A 19,330-nucleotide genomic window follows, 5' to 3' on the forward strand; every position below is an offset into this window, starting at 1 on the left:
CTCTGCACCACGCACCCGAGCACGCAGTGAGCACGGGCTCCCTTTGTCCCTAAGAGGACGGTTCTGCGAAACATTTTCCTAGGGGGTTTGTAGATATCGTATCCCTCATCCAGTGCCATTTAATGCAATTTAAAATAAAATTAAAAAGTATAAGACATTTACTTGACTCTCACCCACTAAACGGGCACATATGCTTCTCCCTGGGAGAGGCTGCTCCGGCCCCCCAGGAAAGGACCCCCCCCTCCCCTGCACTGCCCTCTGCTCTCCATACCCTCTGGCTGCCACGACCCTGGCCCAGGCTCTTGGGGGGTCTTTGCTGTGACCACGAAAGTTATTGTGCTGACAGTGGAGTCAGATGGCCATGCAGAGGCTGTGGGCAGGGACGAGGACAGGATACTGGGGGGGATGTGAGGGAGGCCGTTCTCTTGCTCGGAAGACAGACTCACACGTGGTGCTTGTGTGAACTGGTCCAGGTTCCCCTGGGGGCCCCTGAGACCTCCTGACTGGTAAGGGCACACGGCGTCATCCCACACCGAGCTGGCTTCCGTCGTTGCAACCAGCGGCCCTGGGTCGTGGGGCAACTAAAGCACTATTAGTCCTTTTTTGTTGCAGAAAATGTTTCTGTGCTAACCTAACAGTTGGGATCCAGGTGACCAATCTGCACTTTAGACAGCCCCCTACCCCTGCTCCTTGGGCCTCACCTGCAGTTAGCAGGGGGTCTCAGGCCTAGAGGCCAGGCCAGCGGAGAGCACTCCCGCCTAGGGCCTCGGTGGGGCGCTAATCACGGCCACGTGTTAGTGGGAAACTTGGTTGACCTTCACGCAGCCTCTCGTCCTGAGGGTCAGCCGGACTCACCAGTCTTTTTATCTGTCGGGGATGTTCGGTTCGCAGACTGTACAGAAATCAGCAGACAGAATGAATCTGTGAATAAGGAGGGGCTACCCCACCGATGAAGCTACTTCTGTCTGGTTTTAAAGGCGTTTCATGCAGCGGAAATCTGTTGTTTAATTTTCTGCACTGGTGGAAGCGTGGGGTGCTTCCCAGGGGAGCCTCCCACCTGCCTCTTCTGCAGGACTCCCCTGGGCACGCAGGCAGTCTCCCCGGCGCTGCCTGTTCCCGAGACTGCAGACAGGAGGGGACCCTGGCAGGGAGACATCCTGCAGGGCCCCCGTGCACTCACCCACAAAATGGGGGCCTCCTTGGTAACGTGTTTCTCCGTCCCATCCGGCCCTAGCAGACCCAGGCGGAAGGTGCTCCAGTCTCTGTCCAGGTCCTCAAGCCTGATCTCTACCACTACCGCCGGCCCGGAGAGTGCCCTGTCGCTGAAGGTGAGCCCGGGGTTGCTCATAAGCGAGCTCAGACGCGGGGGTGAGAGCCCGCTGCAGGGCCTGCGCCCCCCAAAGCTGGGGTCGGCGTCGAATTCTGATGCTTGTTGCCCTCGCGCTCCGTGCTTCCTGGGCACTGGGATGCTGCTCCAAGGGCAGTAAACGTGTGTGCGGAGTGGGAGGAAATGCACGGGCAGATCACGCTCCTGACAGGCCCGTGCATGGGGGGTAGAGGCAGTTGGCGTCCCCACACGGGCGTCCCCAAGCCAAGCCTCGAGGGCGCGCTCCGCTGGCATGCTGGTGTCGCCGTGCAATAGAGGACATAGGGCAAGATGCTCGCTGCTGTAGATGCCTGGTGGTAGTGTTCCGGGGTGTTCTCTGTGTAAGCCTTTCAACTTTCTGTGTGTTTGGAGTTGTTCATAGTCCATGCTGGGGAATAATTCTGTAGGAAGCAGGTGGGGAATGAAGATGGGCTGCGTGTAACTGATGGTCAACAGAGCGTGTGAGCCACACGTGGGCTGGAGCGAGGAAGCCTGCAGATGAAGGGCTGGGTGTGGGCAGCCTGCGTGGCCAGGCCACAGGTCAGGCAGGCACTGCACGGTGCTGGCTGTACCAGCAGGTGAGTACAAACCCTGGCAGTTCGGAGCAGCTGGCAACACAGGTTCTCACGTGCTCCCTTCCAGAGTGACTCACGGGACTGCCCACCACTCCCAGCCAGTGGGGCCTGAGGCTCAGGACAATGCTCGTGAATCCTTGGCTTTGAGCTTGGAGAGCACCCCCCCACAACCAAGGATGCAGACCCTGGCCCTCAGATAGCCATACATGGTCACTGAGTCCACACCCCCAGACCAGCCTGGGGCCTTCTCCCCACGCAGGCTCGGTCCAGAACCCACATCTGATCCTGACACCCTGTGCGCCCTGCTTCACACCAGGCCCACCTCTCCGTGAGCGACCCCAATGCCTGTAGCTCTCAGCAGAGTGGTTAGAAAGGAATGGGCCCCATAAGGTACACTTGAACTTTGGGTCCATTTGGGTATGGAGACATTACTGGTTCCACACCCCAGAGTAAGTTTCTTAAATCCCCCTGAGTCCCTGGGTCTCCGCAAGGAGGTTAGGGCGTATGGCTCACTTCCCAGAGTGTGATGTCGGACGACTTGGTGAGGGGTCGTGAGCACTGCTGCCCGGCGTCCAGCTCGGACTGTGGTCAGTAAATGCTAGCCCCTGCTCCCCCTGCCCCCAACACCTTGTTTTAGACCTTGATGCACATTAATCATAATCCTTGTCTGGGACACAGACTCATTATTGATCTGTGCATGACCTGCTTTCTAATTTTACTCCGTATTTTCTTTATTTTTGGTGTCAGATGAAGCACCAAACACCCAAGGAAAGGCAGGGTCCTGATGTGGTCTACATCTGCGTATGCGGCCCCGGCCACACTCTTTTTTCTTGTGTTTTCCTTTTACTTCCCATGTTTCCGATCATACCTACTCCTAAAAGATACATACATGCAATTCATTGGATACTCTTTATTTCACAGAAAGACACAGTGTGTATGTGATGTTTGGAATTTGGGGGAATCACCTTTTCACTTAGTACTTAATGGTCAAGATGATTGTTCCCTGTCTCGTGCCGCTGAGTCCATTTGCCTTCCCTCTGTGACTCTCTCTTCCTGCCCCACATTCACTCGTCCCCTCTGCTGTGGGCATGCACGATGGATGCCCCTGCATGGGTCTCTGTAATCAGCAGCCACTCTTCAAGATAAGGCCAGACTCTTTTCTAAAGGGGGTACTCAGTCTGCACTCCCACAGAAGCGTATATGAAACCCCATGGGTCCATATCCTCCCCAACACCTGGGGCCACAAACCCAGTGGTGCGGGCTGGCAGCTTCCTGTCCCTCCCAGCCTTTCTCCCATGACTGATGAGGCTCAAGACTCATTAGCTTTGTAAGTTTCCTCCTATGCGAAGTGCTTGCTCTTGTCCTTGGCCCATTTTCCTGTTGGGCTCATTCTGCTTTTCTTACAGATTTATTTGAATTCTTTATATATTCTTGACACAAGCCCCTGGTTAGTTGGGTGAATTGCAGAGCAACTTGACTCCATGCTTAGTTTAACCTGACGTTTGATGAGCCAGCGCCATAGCTTTTAATCTAGCTCACACTTACACATATTCTATGATAACGCTTTTTGGTCTTGATTGATCTTTAACCCAAGCATCTAAAAGAGAGTCATCTATACTTTCTACTACAAGGTTTCAACATTGAATTTTGAGAGTTGAGTTCTGTATGGTTCACTGGCATGTTGGTGTGAGGTAGGGATCCAGGATGAAGCTGGATTCCATGTGGGTTTCTGTCGTTCCAGCTGTAGTCACTAAACATTGAACGGACCTCTTTTCCCCACTGATCTGTTTTCTGTATACCTCATATATTTTTTTATTCCACAATGCTATCACTACTGCCTTTTTTGTATTTAGTTGAATTTGCATACTGTGCTATTTTTATTCCCTTCTTTCCTTCTTATATTTTTTAGTTATCTTCTTACTGGTTACCTTGGGGATTACAATTAACATCTTAATTTATAAGAGTCTAGGTTGAATAATACCAACTTAATTTCAGTACCATACAAATACTCCAACTCTCTACATCTCCATCCCTCCTCTTTTATATTGTGAAGGTCACAGATTACATCTTTACACATTGTGTGCCTATTAGGAAAGATTTATAATTATTGTCTTATGAATATGTCTTTTAAATCACATAGAGAAGAAGAGGACCTACACACCCAAAGTACAACAATCCTAGCTGATATATTAACCTGTGTGGTTATCTTTACCAGTTCTTATTTCTTCTACTGCGTAAAGCCTCCATTTTAGCCCCAAAAGCTCCCTTTAGTATTTCTTATAGAGAAGGTCTGTTGGTCATGAATTCTTTCAGCTTTTATTTATCTAAGCATGCCTTAATTTCTCCTTTATCCTCCAAAAACAGTTTTGTTGTATTTAGAATTCTTGGTTGGCGGATTTTATTTTCTTTACGGGACCTTCAATGTGCCCTCTGGCTTCCATGATTTCTGATGAGAAATCAGCTGTTGATCATCCTGAGGCTCCTTGTCCAAGATTACCCGCTTCCCTCTCGCTGCTTCAGAATCGTCTCTCTGGGTTCTGAAAACCTGGCAGAGCTGTGCCTGCTGGTGTGAGCCCTTCTGAGGTGATCTTGCTTGGAGTTAGTTGAGCATGTTGGATGTGTAGATCCACACCTTCCCTCACATTTGGGAAGCATGCAGCCGGTATTTCTTCAGATATTTTTTCTCTCTGACCCCTCTCTTCTCCTTCTGGGCTTCGGATCCACCAGGTGCTGTTCATGTTCCTTCATTCCATTTTCTCCCTGGTCCCCAGACTGGATAATTTCAGTTGTCTTCAAGTTCACTGATCCTTTCTTCTTCTGTTCAAATGTGATGAACTTCACTAGTGAATTTTAAATTTCACACTTTTCAGTGGTAGAATTTATGTTTGGTTCCTTTTTGTAATTCCTATCTCTCTATTGATACTCTTTTTTGTTCTCTCAGTATTTTCCTGATTTCCTTTAGTTCTTTGCCTTTGCTCATTGAGCATATTTAAGACAGCTGATTTAATGTTCTTGACTACTAACTTAAATGTCTGGGCTTTTCCGGTAAATTCTGTCAGTCCTTTGAATGGGCCATATTTTCCTATTTCTTTGTATGTTTTATAATTTTTGTTGAGAACCGGATATTCTGAGTATTATGATGTGGCAGCTGCTCAGGGATTGCACGTTTGAACCAACAGATTGCGACTCTTCCGAAGTACTTTTGCAAAGTATGTATTCCCTGTTGGGAAGTTTCTCTGGTTATCTGTGTGGTCAGCCAGTGATTTCCTTAAATGTCTGGCTGCAAATGGGGGGGAAATGTTCCAATAGATGCCCCCGAGGGCATCTACTGCTGCCAAGGTGGCCAGGAAAAGAGAGCACCTGTGCCAGCCCCTCAGGGCATGACCAGACCAACAAAAGGCACAATGCCTAAGTTCTGGAGTACAGAGTTCCTGGTGCCTGCCCAGGCATTAGCTGCCCCAGGAACAAGGGCTGTTCTCCGGCAGCCACAGGAAGACTGAGGGTGGGTGGTCACTGGCTTACACACACCACTCACTCAGGAGGGACAGGTAGTGTCCCTTCCCTGGTGCTACACATTGTCACAGTGTCTGGTCCAGTTCCAGAGGCTGGAACAGTTGACCCTGATGGCTCTCCTCAGCATAGTGGCTCTTTCTGAGGAGGACTGATCTCTCGTGCTTCCTGCTCCAGCACTTTGTCCTCAGGTGAAGGATGCTGATGCACGCACAGATGTGGTTGTCACCACCCTCCCCACACATCCCTATCCCATAGCCCTCCACTCTTCCACTGCCAAGCTCTGTGTTGTTTTTGCTTTCATTCTAAACCAGTTGTGTGCTTCCCTATATTTTCAGTAACACCTTGACCACCTTTGCTTCCTGAGCCCCATCCCCTCCTCTACCAGGATTGCTGGCCGCTCCATGGCCATCTTTGGTGGATGCCCTGCTGTCACCCGTGGGCTGGGAAGTTTGATGGCAGCAGTCATCCACCTGGCTGCTTAGCCTGTGGCACCCCCAGTTACCCATCAGAGCCCCACCTCCAGCTCAGCACCCATGACTGCCTCTACGATGGACCCCCTGGGGGCCTCTCCATCTTGACAGTGTGCTCCTCAAACCTTGGCTTCCTACAGTCTCTTCCCATTCACCTCCTCTTCTCCAGGGGATGGTCATTCCTCATCAACAAGGGCTTCCCTTTTGTTTCCTATAAAGTTCTATCTTATTCACGCATCAGTTTGTATCTTGACTGTAATTCTCAAGGGCTGGCTTGGGGAGGAAGACTGCAGCACACTCCAGATTTAGAAGTTTCCCAGAAACACTTGTACTTGGAGGTTTTTCAAAACTTTTAAGGGAAAACTGGGCACAGCCACAGTGCCTGGTCCCTGCTGCATGCAGCCCTGAAAGGTAGAATGAGCACTGTCCCTGGCCCTTTGGCAAGCACTGTGCTCCCCCCTCCTACCTGCTAGCCCATGTGAATGGGATGATGAGTCACCTGTTGGCTGGCCTGGTGGCACCAGGACAAGGAATAAGCCTCCTACTTTCAGGAGGTGGTGTGAAGACACTCGGGGTTCCTGGGTAGCCAGAACTTACCACCAGCAAGCAGAGTTGTGTGGGGAAGGTGCCAGGGAAGGGGTGGCTTCTGCTTTGTCCTTGTTGCCCCTTTCTAATGCTGGGGGTCCAAATGGGCCCCCTCAGCCTCTGTGAGACCCTCACACTCATTCAGCAAAGCACCGCTTGTCTCCATTGTGATGTGTGTGCAGAGGGAGAAGCCACATCCCCCCCAGCGCACTCCTGTCAGCAGCCCCACATGGAAGCGAGTGCTCTGAACTCAGGCAGCGAGGTGATTGCCCACGTCCCGGAGCTCATCGGGGCAGAGCCGGGTTTGTTTGCCCCCTTTGGCAGTGCAACAAATGCTACCCCCATACTCCCTCTTACTTCTCTGTCTGCAGGGTTCAAAGGACCAACGAGAAACAAGGCAGCCTGTGAGAGGAGAAGGTAAGATATCTCACAGTTTGGGTGTTGAGCTCTACCCAAATTTGATTCTCGAGAGTTAACTGTTTTCTACAGAAAAAACAAAAAAGAGGGAGAAATCAGCAATGGAGGGTCAAGGGCTGGGACGGTGTGTTCTCGGTGACACAGAGGACAAGCTCGAGTTCATGTAGAGCATCTGCAGACAGCCCCGGCGTCCCCATGCTCGCCGCCTCCTGCTGTGTGTGCCACAAGGCAGCCAGTCCAAGAGGTGGGGCCAGACACCCGCAGATGCCTCGGCTGGCAAAGCGTCGGCAAGTAGCTGGGAGCTGGCCCAGCCATCCTGTGTGGCCACCTGTCTGAGCCGCGGACCCCGAAGAGCGGAGGTGGCCAACTTGGTACCGGGTGTGCAGAGCAAGGGCCGTGGAGAGTCCTATTAACGACCGGAGCAGAAGGCTCCGAAAGCTCGGCTCGGCCACCCGTGTGCTGTCTGCCCAGTGATGTCGTCTTTCGTACTTGTGATCCTTGCAGGCTGCTTCTGACACGGTGTCACCTCATCTACCAAAACGTTCACCACGACAACGCCTCCCTTCCGAGCACCCAGTGCTCGAGTACATTCGTCTTTTCAACACGCCCATGGCGAGGAATCAGCGGCCCTTATTTCTAGAGAAGGAGGGAGAGGCTGAGAGGCTGAGTTTGGTTTCTATGTGATTCCAGAGAGGACTGAAGTTGGATTTTAAGGATCGTAAACTACAAACGAGTGCTGTAACTGATGGGGCCTGAGCCTCAGGTCTGGTCACGTGGCAGGTTGGCTCCCAGGTGGGCTGAGACCACGGCGGGGGGGTTGTGTGCATGCCACACACATGCGTGTAGGTGCTCGTGGGCGGCTGAGAAGCTGGGGATCCTCGGGCCAGGGACAGAGGCCAAGAGAAACCCAAAGAAAACCCTATGGGCACTGTAAACCCTGGTGAACTCAATTTTCACAGCTTTCCAGGAGGGAGAGAGATGACCGATCTCAGAGCACAGCCAAAATGGGGACCCCAAATGTCTATACCCACATTGTGGAGGCAAACCAGAAGGAACCCCGTTCTCCACCCTGTGGGATGCAAGAATAATCAGCCATCTCAAACTGTGGGGTGAAAGGAGCCGAGAAAGTCTCTGCCACCAGCTTGGAAGAACAGACCATCCCCAAACTCCTCAGGCTGAAGGTTAACTTGGCGCAATTCTGGACCCGTCATCACAGGTGCCGGGAGGAGCGAGGAAGAAATGAGCCGTTCTCATCCCACACGGCTGTGCCCTCAGGAAAACCAAGGCCGCCGCAGAGACAGGTGCACGAGGGCATCTGGCTCGTGGGCCAAATGCAAAGTAACTGTGCTTATTGTCTCAGGAAACAAAAGGCAAAGTGAAAAACATCTGAAGAGAACAGAAAACTGTTGTTTAATATATGAGCGTATCTGAAAAAAGAACCAAATAAAACTCAGGGCTGCAGAAAACATCGCTGAGGCTCGACGGCTCACGGGTGGGTTTAGCAGCACGTCATCAGTCAGCTGGAACCTGTGAGCTTGAAACCAGAACTGGGAGTCACCTGGCACACGAAGGCAGGTGCAGAACGTGGAGGACCGTGAGCAAGGTGGGGCTGGGGTCTGCGGTGTCACTGGGGTCTTGGGGAGAGGAGGGGGAGATGTTGACGGAGGTGAGGCTGAGAACCCCACAGGTTCTCAGAGTCTGATGAGTCCAGGAATGGCAAATAGGATTCTAGAAATGTTGTGAGCCAACCAACAAACACCAGAGACAGAGAAAATGCGTGTTTTTAAATATCCAGTGATACAAGACAGAGCCCCTTCCAGGGAACATGGGTTAACCTCACTCGTCCCAGGGGAAGCCTCCAGGACGGTGGGGCCGCAGCCCGGCGCCCTCCCGGCTCCTGCGCGTCTTAGCACGAAGGTGAAGTGGGCGTTTCTACCTCAGTAAGGAGCGCGGGGGATGAAAAAGAGACCGTCTTCCACAGCATTTTAAAGATGAGGTCTAGGAGTAAATCGAGCGAAAGACAGGCAAGACTTGCAGAGAAAAGGCTAAAACTTGAGAGGACATTCTGAGGAGCCCTACGGAGCGCAGACACAAGCCCCGCTCACGGACTGGGCGCCACAGTGTCGCGACGCCAGGCTCCCGGATAGGCCAGCGCAGGACGCCAGCTGGAGACGCTGCTCCTGAAATGAGTGTGGGATTGCCAAGGGTCCGGAAGAGCCAAGAGCCCGGGGAAGCAGGGCAGTTTAGGACGGCTCGCCGTGCGGCTCCCGTCGAGCTGTTACCTGAAGGCCGCGTGGCGCCCGTGCGGAGATCACCGTAGAGCCAGCGGGGCGGCCCCGATGCCGCGAGCACGCCGTGGCACACGCACGCTGCTCCTGGCAGAGGCTGGCTGCGGAGCCGGGCTGGGGGGCTGTGATAAATGCTGCTGGCAAGGTTGGTGCCACGTGGGGAAAACCCTAATGAAATTAGACCCTGCCTCATACTGTCTCACGTGGACTAAAGACGTGTGAAGGGACAGCTGTAAAAACTGGAGGGTAATATCGGGTTCTATCTTTACGTCCTCATGGTGTCTGAGGATTTGTTACGTAAGATTTTCTTAAAGGCACTAACCGTATAGGCGGGTGGACAGAAATGAGCCCGCACGAGATGAAGGACTTGGGACACAGTAAGGGTGCCACCAAAAGGGGAAGCGTCACACCGAGAACTGGAAACGTTTTTATGTCTATAACTGACAAAGGGCGAGTACGCAGAATATATAAAGAACTATGACCCCATAAGGAAAAAAAATGACCAACGACGAACGGGCACGTTACAGAAGAGGGGACCCAGAAGCCGGCAAACAGGAAAAGTGCTCAACCGTCGCGGTCACCAGGGAAAGGTGACTGAAAACCGCGCGTGGTGGTGGCGTGGTGTCCCACCACTGGAGCAGGAGTGGTCTTACACGGACTGGCCAGGGTGGGCCCGGGACACGCACACGGTGGGTGGGCTGGCCCAGCGCCGGGCCCTGCAGAGTGCAGCCACGCGGCCCCCCAGCCCTTTCCAGGTGCAGGTCGGGAAAAACTCCTGCCCGCGGCCCCGGGAGTCGAGAGCATTGCTTGTGGGCGCCGCCGAGATGCCGAGCACGGGAGGACCACCTGGGGACACCCCCACGAGGCAGCGACAGGGCGAGCGCAGGCTCGGGGGACGGGAGCACCAGCCCTTGTGGGAACCGAGGGAAGGCTGCCCGCATGGCCATCCGTGGGACACACAGGAGCCCCTGGCCCCAGGGGTCCTCATCTCGTCGTTCGTGTGACCATACATCCATGCGTCCCCCACCCTCCTGCAGGTGGGATATTTCTCACGGAAATACCCTATGTGACCATTCACTTTGCTTCTGGGCTCTGGCAGCCCTCACAGTGGGGCAGGGGCGAGCGGGAGGGGTCTCGCCGTCCCGCACTGCGGGGCTCCGTGTGCAGATGTCCTGCGCAGAGCCGGGCACCCTCCCGGCAAGAGGTTGGGGCACACGGCACCAGGAACCCGCCTTGACCTTCCTGGCGAGGGGCCGACTCTGCAACCCTCACGGTGGCTTTCTTTTGTGCCGCAGGAGCCGAGGAGCCAGCGCTGGCCAAAGGCCCTCCCCAGAAGCCCTCCTCCTTGGAGGTCCCGGCCTGGGAGTCGGACCTGGAGACCTTCATGCTCCTGTACGTGCTGCCATGTGGCAGCCAGAACACGCTGTCCCAGGAGGACGCCCGCTCGCGGAGCCCGCAGGCCCAGGCGGGAGTGCCGGCCACCGCCACCTCCGCCGAGGAGCCGGCAGAGGGCCCGGCCGGGCCTGTCCAGCGCCCGTGCTGTCTCCAGGACAGCCAGCTTCCGGAGGCGACCACAGAGGTGGCTACGGCCGGGGCCACCCTGTTCAGCCAGGCTGAGAACCCGCCGGCTGCTCAGGGAGAAACCGAGGTCCCCCTGTGTCCGCGGGGGGGAAGCCGGCGATCTTGACGCCCGAGGGCCTGGCAGGGCCGCCCGCTGTGCTGAGAGTGCAGCGCGTCCTGGAAGGTGCAGGCCGGGTGTCCCTCCTCCGGCGGCGCAGACACAGCGGCGCCCGGTGGCCTGGCTCCCTCCAGAGGGGAGCGCGGCGCTCTGGCTGCAGAGCCTCGGGGAAAGGAAGGGAACCGGAGCGCCTCCGGGGACTTGGGCCACGCGGGAAGCCTTCCAGGAAACCTGCGTCTCCCTGGCGTGGCAGTCAAATTGTAAAGGCATCGGTAGCTTCCCAAACATGCCCACGTGTTGTGCCAGGACTCAGGACGGACCTGATGGGCTGTTTACACTCGTGTCGATGAGCAGTGATAGCGGTTATGAACTTAAGCAGCCTTTAAGGAAATTCTTCAGAATTTCTTAGGAAGTTATTTACAGGAAATAATAGAAATCAATTTTATTGGCAATAAACATTAAGTCGGTCTTGGTAAATTTTACATTCTTGGGTTTCAGGTGGCCTTTTTGGGGTGCTGGTAAAGATTCGTGACCGAGACCCTCCTGCCCCCTGCCCGACCTGAGCCGTCTGGCCTTGGGCCCTCAGGTCCAGTGTGCACCAGGCCCTCCTCTGTGCCCGCAGAACCGGCCCCCAAGCCTGCCCCCAGGTGGGAGAAGCCCCAGCCAGCCCCCCGCCACCCCCAGCTTCCCGGGATGGCAAAGGGCTAGCCTGAGTCAGGCCTGCCATGGGCGGTGACCCTCCGTGGGCCCAGCCGCCACGCGTTTCTCTGAGTTTGCTGTGGCTCTAGTCTGAACCCACAGGCCCCACGCCACACTGCCACGGGCAGGCTTCCTGGAGGAGGTGTGCTCTGATGAAGCCTCCTTTACCTTCCATGCCTCGGCTCCTCCAGCAGGCACCCTGTGATAACTCGGCCTGCTCCCAGGGCCTGCCCACCTGTGCATCTGGTCTCAGGCAGCCACACGTGTGGCATCTGACACACAGGAAGCCCCTACCTGTGCTCCCCCCTCCCCCACACACACCCTCCCCTGCTGACCTCCCGCCTTCCCTGCTTTTCTCTCTCCCTGCCCTGCCCCCAAGCCTCCAGAGACCTGTTCTCCCAATTACTTGAAACTGGGTCTTGGCCCCCACATGGCAGCTGCCCTGACCTTGTGTCCCCAGAGCCTAAGTGTACACAGGCTCACGGGACTGTGGAACGCAGCCCTTGCCTGACCCGACCTCAACCTTCGGAGATGACCCTCTGGCTTCTGGAGGGCAGGTGGGCTTTGCCTCCCACCAAGACTCACGAGCCACAAGACTCTCCAACAGAGGACAGGTTCAGACGCTAACCAGCTACAAGGCCTTGACGAGGACGACACGGAGCTGGGCACCGTGGACACAGCCTGGGGGCTGCCTGGGTCCTGGCCGTGGAGTCAGGCCCAGGGGTAGGATTCAAAGGAGAGGCTTCTGGCTTTATGGTGGAGTTTTCACCACAAAACAGCACTCTCCTAAAAATGTAACTTCATTGCATTCTAGATTTATACAAAGTGAGAAAATCCCCAAGAAACTTTTGAGAAAAAATGTGAACTGAGAGGTAAGTGGTCAAGGGTTGGGGCTTCTTTGAAACCAGGCCTTGAGGCAGAGGCAGGGGCCAGAGCTGGAGGCAAGGATCCAAGACGAGCCCAGTGTCCGGCAGAAATCAGCTGAGCTAAACTTGCCCGAGTGAGGAAGCCAGGTTTTCCAGAGTTTGGGATCAGTCAGGATAGGTTCACAAGCCAAGACCACAAGCCATCGTGTGTGAGGGTCAAGAAATAGATTCAGGCCCCCGGAAACCTCAGGAATTAGAAATACGGGGTATTAAGTAGGATGTCCAAACTGTTTCACTGTGAGACAGAATGACAAGAATAAGCAAGAAGAGGATTTTCTCAATGATCAGGGAGATATGTAAACGGCCCGAACAGAATTCTTAGAAGTAAAAATACACTTGTTAAAAACGTGGATAAATTAAAACACCAGATTAAACCTAGCTGAAGAGAGAATTATTGAACCGGCAGGTAATTCAAGGAAATTATCAGAATACCGCTGCAGCCGCGAGGGTGATGTGGGGGAAGGGCAGGCGGGCCTCAGACGTGCCCGGCTGGAGTCGGGGACAAGGAGTGTGAGAAGGGACGTCATCTAGTATCAGGATCACCCAGAACTCACGAAAGGCACGAATGCAGAGGGACCAGAGGCCTCGTTTACAACTAGCCGGGAAGGTAAAGAATCCCACAGCTGTGCATCCCATAGGGAAAGAGAGCACGCCAGACAATTCGCCCTGAGAAACAACCAGAAGGAAAGAGCACCGATGGGAATCGCAGAAGGATGGAAGGGAGGGAAATAGCTGTCAACCTACAGTCACATACCCAGCAACGCTACATGTAGGGAAAAGAGCAAAAACGGCATTTTTAGATGACAAGAGCTGGGCTTACCACCACCAAACCTACGGTGATGTGACTTTGGAAGAGAAAGGGGGGAAGTGTGTGAAGCGTTTGGACAGAAGCCACGGGAAACAAGTGTGAAATGCGCCCTCACCTGCGTGTGCTTCCTGGGAGCCCGCTGGGCTCCACGGAGTGCAAACGCAGATGTGGACAAGTAACAAGCCTGACTGAACGACGTCTGGGGGCCCCGGGCTTGCTTTCTAGCAAGTGCACGGTCTCCTCCGACCATTTCCCCAAACACAGCGTGCGCTGCCCCGGGCCCCTCCGCAGACCTTCCCACCCAGGCCGCTGCCCATTCCCGTCCCCCAGCCGCGTCTGTCGCATCCCGCTCATCGCCCGCGTTGTTTTCCACGTGGTCCTTGTGCTTCTGGCGCCTGTGGATTAGAGTTTGCATCAGATTTGGAAACATTTCAGCCTTTATTTTTCTAACACTTTTTCCGAACCCCTGCCCCCAATGATTTCTCCTCCTTCAGGGGCCTCTGGTTAAATGTACATGAGGCTGCTTGAAGCTGCCCCAGGACGCGGATGATCTGGACTATTAATTCTCCTTCCCCACTTCTCTTTGAATGGTTTCTGTGGCTCCACCTGTTCGGGGTCTGAGCTGCCATTGACCCATTCGGCGTATTTTCCACTTCACACCCTGTAGTTTACAACCCTATAAATTCAGTCTGGGTGCTTCTGAGACTCCCATGTCTCGACCCCGTGGGATGCAGTTACGATGCTGTGCTCACACCCTCGCGTCAGACCTGGGTCAGTCCCAGATGACTGACTGCTTGTCTCATGCGTCTTATTTTCCTGCTGCTTCGCACCCCGGTAGTTGCAAGTGGATGCCAGGAATCGTTACAGTTACCTTTTGGGATGCTGAGTATTTCTGCATTCTTATAAACATTCTTGAAACGTATTCAGCGATGCCATTATTTTAGAGGTTTGCTCTTTGTGCCTTGGCTGTGGCTCACAACCCGCCCTGAGCCCACCTCCGCCCCGTCGCCTCAGCCAGTGCCTCACGGTTGCTGAACCCTCGGCTCGGCAGCCGCGGGCATGCTGTGTGAGCGTGTGAGCGTCCAGCACCGCTCCCTGGGGCGGGTGGGTGGCTCCCGACCAGCGCACGGCTCGCCTTGCCTGCGTAGGCTGACCGGACTCCGCTGCACACCCGCGGGCTCCTGAGATCTCTGGGTTCTGTCCTGTTTTGGACTCTGTTTTGTGAGTTCTATCTCCCCTGGGCTCCCAGTCTCTCGGCTTCGTTCGCTCACCCAGGTGACCGCCAGGCCCTGCCTGGGTCCCCTCCCTGCACTGCGCTGGGACGCTACCCAGGCACTTAGGGGGTCCTGCCCGTCAGGGTCCTGCGCTTTGCTGCCTGACGCCGTGTTTTGCAAACCTTGCTCCATGGGAGAGGGTGCATCTGATTCCTGTCGCTTCGCCTCCACACAGAAGCTGGTCTGTGACTATCTGACGTGTTAGACGCTGCTGCACGAAGGCCCATTTTCATCTGCAAAGTCAGAAAATGCCATCGTGGGAGCAGAGTTGACTGGACCTTCAGAGGCTCAGCTGCCGTGTCACTGGGAGCAGCGCCGTGATGACCTCTCTACCCTGGGAGTGGCAGGAAGGTGATGGCAGTTCTCACGGGGAGGGCTGTGTTCAGAACCGAGGGCACAGTAGCCACTGTCCTACCCAGACGAGAGCCACGTGCCGGGATCCCTGCGTGCACAGAAGAACACCCTCTTGGACTAATTTGGGAACGATCTGGACTGTACTAAGGGACAGATGCTACTGCGACGCGGGAGCCCCCCCCCCCACACCAGCTTCCTGGGAGGCTGTGGCACCTCGCAGTCCTGCAATCCGTGTAAGTGACCGCCTGAGCCACCAGTGTCTTCTGACGGGTTTGCACATGCACGTGGAAGGAGCTCCTCAAAGGGCTCTGACCTCAGGGGTGGCGAACGGCCTGTTCTCATCACTTGCTTGTGTACCCCCGTGTCCTCCCAGAGGGGCCAGACCAGAGCCGCCTCGTTCACACAGCCACCTCGGGGCACACCTTACAACCAGCTCTCGTCGTGGCTTTGGTCTGCGGATTGTCCTTCAGCGGTCTACCCTCCCTTGAGCCCCGAGCACACGGCACTAACCGAAGTTGGTGTGGGTGCGCTCAGCACTGCAAGCGCGTCCCCAGCACCACACGGGATTGGGAGAAAGGAAAAGAAAAGGCAGCCTTGGGCGGATGCACAGAGGACACCACGCGGCCACCTGTGGCCATAGTAATGGCAACCATGCCCCCAGGAAGACCCCAGCGTCCATCGCTGCCCATGTGGCCGTCTCCGGGGTTAATGCTGTACGTTAGTCCAGAGGCGGGAGGGAAGTGCAGACGCAGGATCCCCAGCCCAAGGGGACGTGGCGTGCCTTCACCCTGCTCGGTGGGCCGGTGCCTCTGGACTTTTCTTATAAGCAAAATCATTAACAGACCCCAGGTCCTGAAAATCATATGTGAATACAAACTTATTTGAATAAAAATTAGGGAATAAGACACATTGGCCAGTTTTATGATCTCAAGGATACATTCATAAGCCAAAAAAGCAAGTTTCTGAGGTGAGCGTCACACATGCTGGCCGTGGGCCCCAGCCCTGCCCCATGTCGCTATGCACCCTTGCACGAACTACTCAGCCTCTCTGAGTCCAACGGTTGCCCGACAGCAGGACAGCAGTCAGGACGGTGTGCACTTAGACCCCCAACGGGACCCTGAGCCCTGTGCGACACTCGACAGCTGCCCTCTTGAGAGCCTTACTAATTTTTGTACGAGGGGCCCGCATTTTCATTTTGACTGGGTCCCATATGTGTAGCCGGCCCTACCAGGATGCCCGTCTCCAGGACGTGGAGCAGAGCATGGCGCAGCCAAAACCAGAGGGCTTGTCCACCCGCCGAAGGCACCACGCATGCCCGAGGAGGACCTGCTGGGCAGCAGCTAGCCGCGAGGACAGGGCAGCCCCGAGAAGGCGCAGAACTGGCCAGAGGTCGTCCCTCTGTCCTCGAGCGTGGCAGCTACCTCGGCCACACAGGATCATTTTAGCTCCGTTTGGATCTCATTTCGGTTAAGGGCAGTTTCACCATTGCTGAGTGGCATGAACAGGAAGCCCAGGCAAAGCTTCCCTGCAGGGAGCGTGCACGCCCTCTGAGCAGGGACGGGGACGCCAGCACTGCGTGCGTTCCCACAACTCTAGGCAGCCTGCAAGACCGTTTTGTGTCCATGAGTCTCCCCCATTGCCACTCGAGTGCAGGCTGCACACAACGCACGGACTTCCCACAACAGGGAAACTGCTGGGACAGGGCTCGAACGTGTGTGCTCGAGGACGCATTTTAACCAAGAGGATGTGCTCGGGTTTCCGAAATAAGGAACAGTTTGGTGTGCAGTATGCAGAGTCATGTGCAGGTCGAGACCCGCTCCCTGCACACGGCGGCCCTCTGCTCCTTCAGGGAGGCCCCAGCCCAGAGACCCAGGACCCAGAGCCTGGACAGCCGGGCAGGGACTGCCGTGGCTGGGGCACAGGGACACTGGCCCAGCTGGATCCATGCCAACCTGCCCAGCCCACATGGGACAGCTGTCCTGTCCTTCATTCTCCCAACTGCGTGACACGAAACCTGCCCAGGAAGCCAGGACAGGGCAGCCGGTCTCCTGATGGACTGCTGTGGCTGCTGGGCCACCCCTGGGAGAGCCAGGAAAAGCCTCTGTACTGGGGTGATGGCATCCCCCAAATCACGTCCCCTTGGAACTCAGAATGTGATTTCATTCGGAGGAAGGAAGGGCCTCTGCAGATATAACTGGGGACCTGGACATGAGACCATCTTGCATTATCCGGGTGGGCCCTAATCCAATGAGCGTCCTTACAAGAGACATGAGGGAGGAGGCCACATGCAGATGGAGGCAGAGTTGGGAGGCCGGGAGCCCCAGCAGCTGCAGGAAGCAGGAAGGTCTTGCCCACACAGCTTTTGCAGGAGGCACGGCCCTGCCCACCACACCTTGACTTCGGACTCCTGGCCCCAGAACGGAGAGGGTTTAGGCTGCCATGTGTGGCCCTTTATTGCAGGAGCCCTAGGAAACAAGCTCAGCATCCCACAGCTGCAGACAGCTCCGGGCTCTGGGCTAGGCCTGCGCGGCTCCCATGCAGACGCCTGAACGCATTCCTGCCAGCTGAGAGTCGTGTGTTAGTAACTGGAGGGCAGGCGGAGGCCGTCCAGGTCACCGATGGGCCAGAACCCGGGGTGCAGCAGCATCCCCCACAAAGGGCACTAGCCCAGCAGCCACAGTGGAGGAGGGGCCCGGCGACCGCTGGACCTGGGTGCAGCTCTATGTGATGGGGGCTCCCAGCCTGCCAGGACCGCCTGCCGCTCCTCTCGGTGACTTCGTGAGTGTGTACCACATGGACTGTGTATGGCTGCACACCTGTGAACTCCCAACAACTTCGTTTGCGCACGGCCACCGACTGGCCCGGAAGTGGGGCACCAGACCAGCCTGGAACGTGGGGGCAGGGCCTCCATGGGCTGTGGCTCTGCCCAGCTGGTCCTGGGGGTTCCCCAGCACCCTGCCCATCACACACACCTCACCTCTCCCTCCCAAAGGACATGATCCTTCAACGTTTTTGCTCCTGAATCTGAGACTCACCTCCATTGGCAAATCGCTGTGTTTACGTCAGCGCAGGGGCTGGTTTGCACAACGGACTGAACAGGCCCGGTTAGCCAACACGATGAGCATGGGAACGTAGTATTTTCACTATTTCACTTGCACTGCGAGCTGTAACAGCCAGGAGAAGGCGGCGCTGGGGGCCGAGTGGGACACAGACGTGCAGCCGGCTCCGACCTGAACAGACAGAGCCCTGAGTCTCGGGGAGCAGATCTCTGGACAGATGCCCGTCTTCTACCAGTCCAAACTGCAGAAGAAGCAACCAGAGGGGTTAAGAGGAGGCATGTGGCACCCAGAACATTTGTGGGGATGGGGTGGGGCTGAGCCACCGAAGGCTGCCTGTCCCTGGCTCCCAAAGCCATCCCCCCGCACCACCCCGCGGGCTAGTGGTCTGCTGGAGAGCCGGCACCAGCACCTTCTCTGGTTCGGCACTTCAATCTGTTCCACTGCCTTTACAGGCTCTGTGACCTGGCTGGAATCGGAGGTGAAGCCCAAAGCTGCCCTCCTACCTGCTGAGTACGGCAACCTCTGAGAGCAGAGCAGAGCCTGCTGGGGGTTGTGCGTGGGCGAAGTGTGGAGGGGTCTCTGTAGCTGGGAGTGTAAGGACAGAGCCTGGAATGGGTGCGAGGCTGGGGTCTGTAGTCAGGAGGAGAGGACAGAAGTTGGGGTAGTGGTTCCTCCAGTAGGTCCAAGGGAACCTCAGCAGTGAAGGTCACCCGCCACCCCCAGGCTGGGCTTCTCCACCGCAGGGGCCTCTGGGGGTTGGAGAGGGAGACCCCTGCACTCCAGGTCCCAGGTGCCAGCGCTCAGGAAGCAGGGCGTCCTGTCACTAGGCGGAGCCAGCCTGGCCAGGAAGGGGCAGCAGGTGTGGTGTCACCCAGGAAAGAGAAAGAGAAATTGGAAGAGGATTTCAGGATTGCTGCTTCCGCACAGGTAACCAGGGGGGGCACCTCCAACGGAGGGAGAACGAAGGCCTCAAGGCCAGGCTGGGGACGCAGCCGCTGCTCGTCCAAGGGAAAGCGGCTCGGTGGCGCCTGGTGCCGGGTGCCCGGTCCCCTGCGCGGCCAGACCCCACCCAGGCGCGGGCCGCACGTTCCCGCGCTGTCCCTAAACTTCGGGGCGTGGCGCCTTCCCCGCCCGGTCCTGAGCCCACTCTGTGAGGTCGCAGCACCCGCACCCCCGCCCCGCCACCTCGGGCCGCCGGGTGGGCCCGAGAGTCCCCGCGGAGAGGCCAGCGCCCCGGCCGCCCCACCCGCAGGCCCGTTCGCGCGTGCGCTGCGGGCCGGGGGGATGCGGGCCGGCCTCCGGGGTTCCCGGAGGGCCA

The 19,330-nt window shown here is 56.3% G+C and overlaps 1 protein-coding gene and 1 long non-coding RNA gene across 6 annotated transcripts in view; one reads left to right on the forward strand and one right to left on the reverse strand.

Moving 5' to 3' along the window:
* The window catches only part of LOC105240886 (probable palmitoyltransferase ZDHHC11), a 43,079-nt gene extending 31,968 nt beyond the window's left edge, over nt 1-11,111 (forward strand). For 3 of the 4 annotated variants that reach the window (XM_034657114.1, XM_019807404.2, XM_019807406.2), the window contains 3 exons: nt 1,235-1,328; nt 6,881-6,926; nt 10,510-11,111. In XM_034657114.1, coding sequence (XP_034513005.1) covers nt 1,235-1,328; nt 6,881-6,926; nt 10,510-10,901 — 532 coding nt within the window. In that variant the 3' untranslated portion in view covers nt 10,902-11,111. The remainder of the gene's footprint in view (nt 1-1,234; nt 1,329-6,880; nt 6,927-10,509) is intronic. The other variant, XM_019807405.2, reaches the window with a different exon arrangement.
* Nucleotides 11,112-12,008: 897 nt separating this feature from the next.
* LOC109490752 lies at nt 12,009-19,307 on the reverse strand. 2 transcript variants are annotated; one of them, XR_002144138.2, is made up of 4 exons: nt 18,516-19,307; nt 17,989-18,253; nt 14,722-14,832; nt 12,009-13,720 (listed from the first exon to the last, which is right to left on the reverse strand). It is a non-coding gene; the product is annotated as an uncharacterized LOC109490752 (long non-coding RNA). The 2 variants fall into 2 exon arrangements; XR_002144137.2 differs by having other exon boundaries at nt 14,722-15,041.
* Between the last annotated feature and the right edge of the window lie 23 nt (nt 19,308-19,330).

This window comes from Ailuropoda melanoleuca, chromosome 3 (genome assembly GCF_002007445.2).
Source record: "Ailuropoda melanoleuca isolate Jingjing chromosome 3, ASM200744v2, whole genome shotgun sequence".
Lineage (NCBI taxonomy): Eukaryota > Metazoa > Chordata > Mammalia > Carnivora > Ursidae > Ailuropoda > Ailuropoda melanoleuca.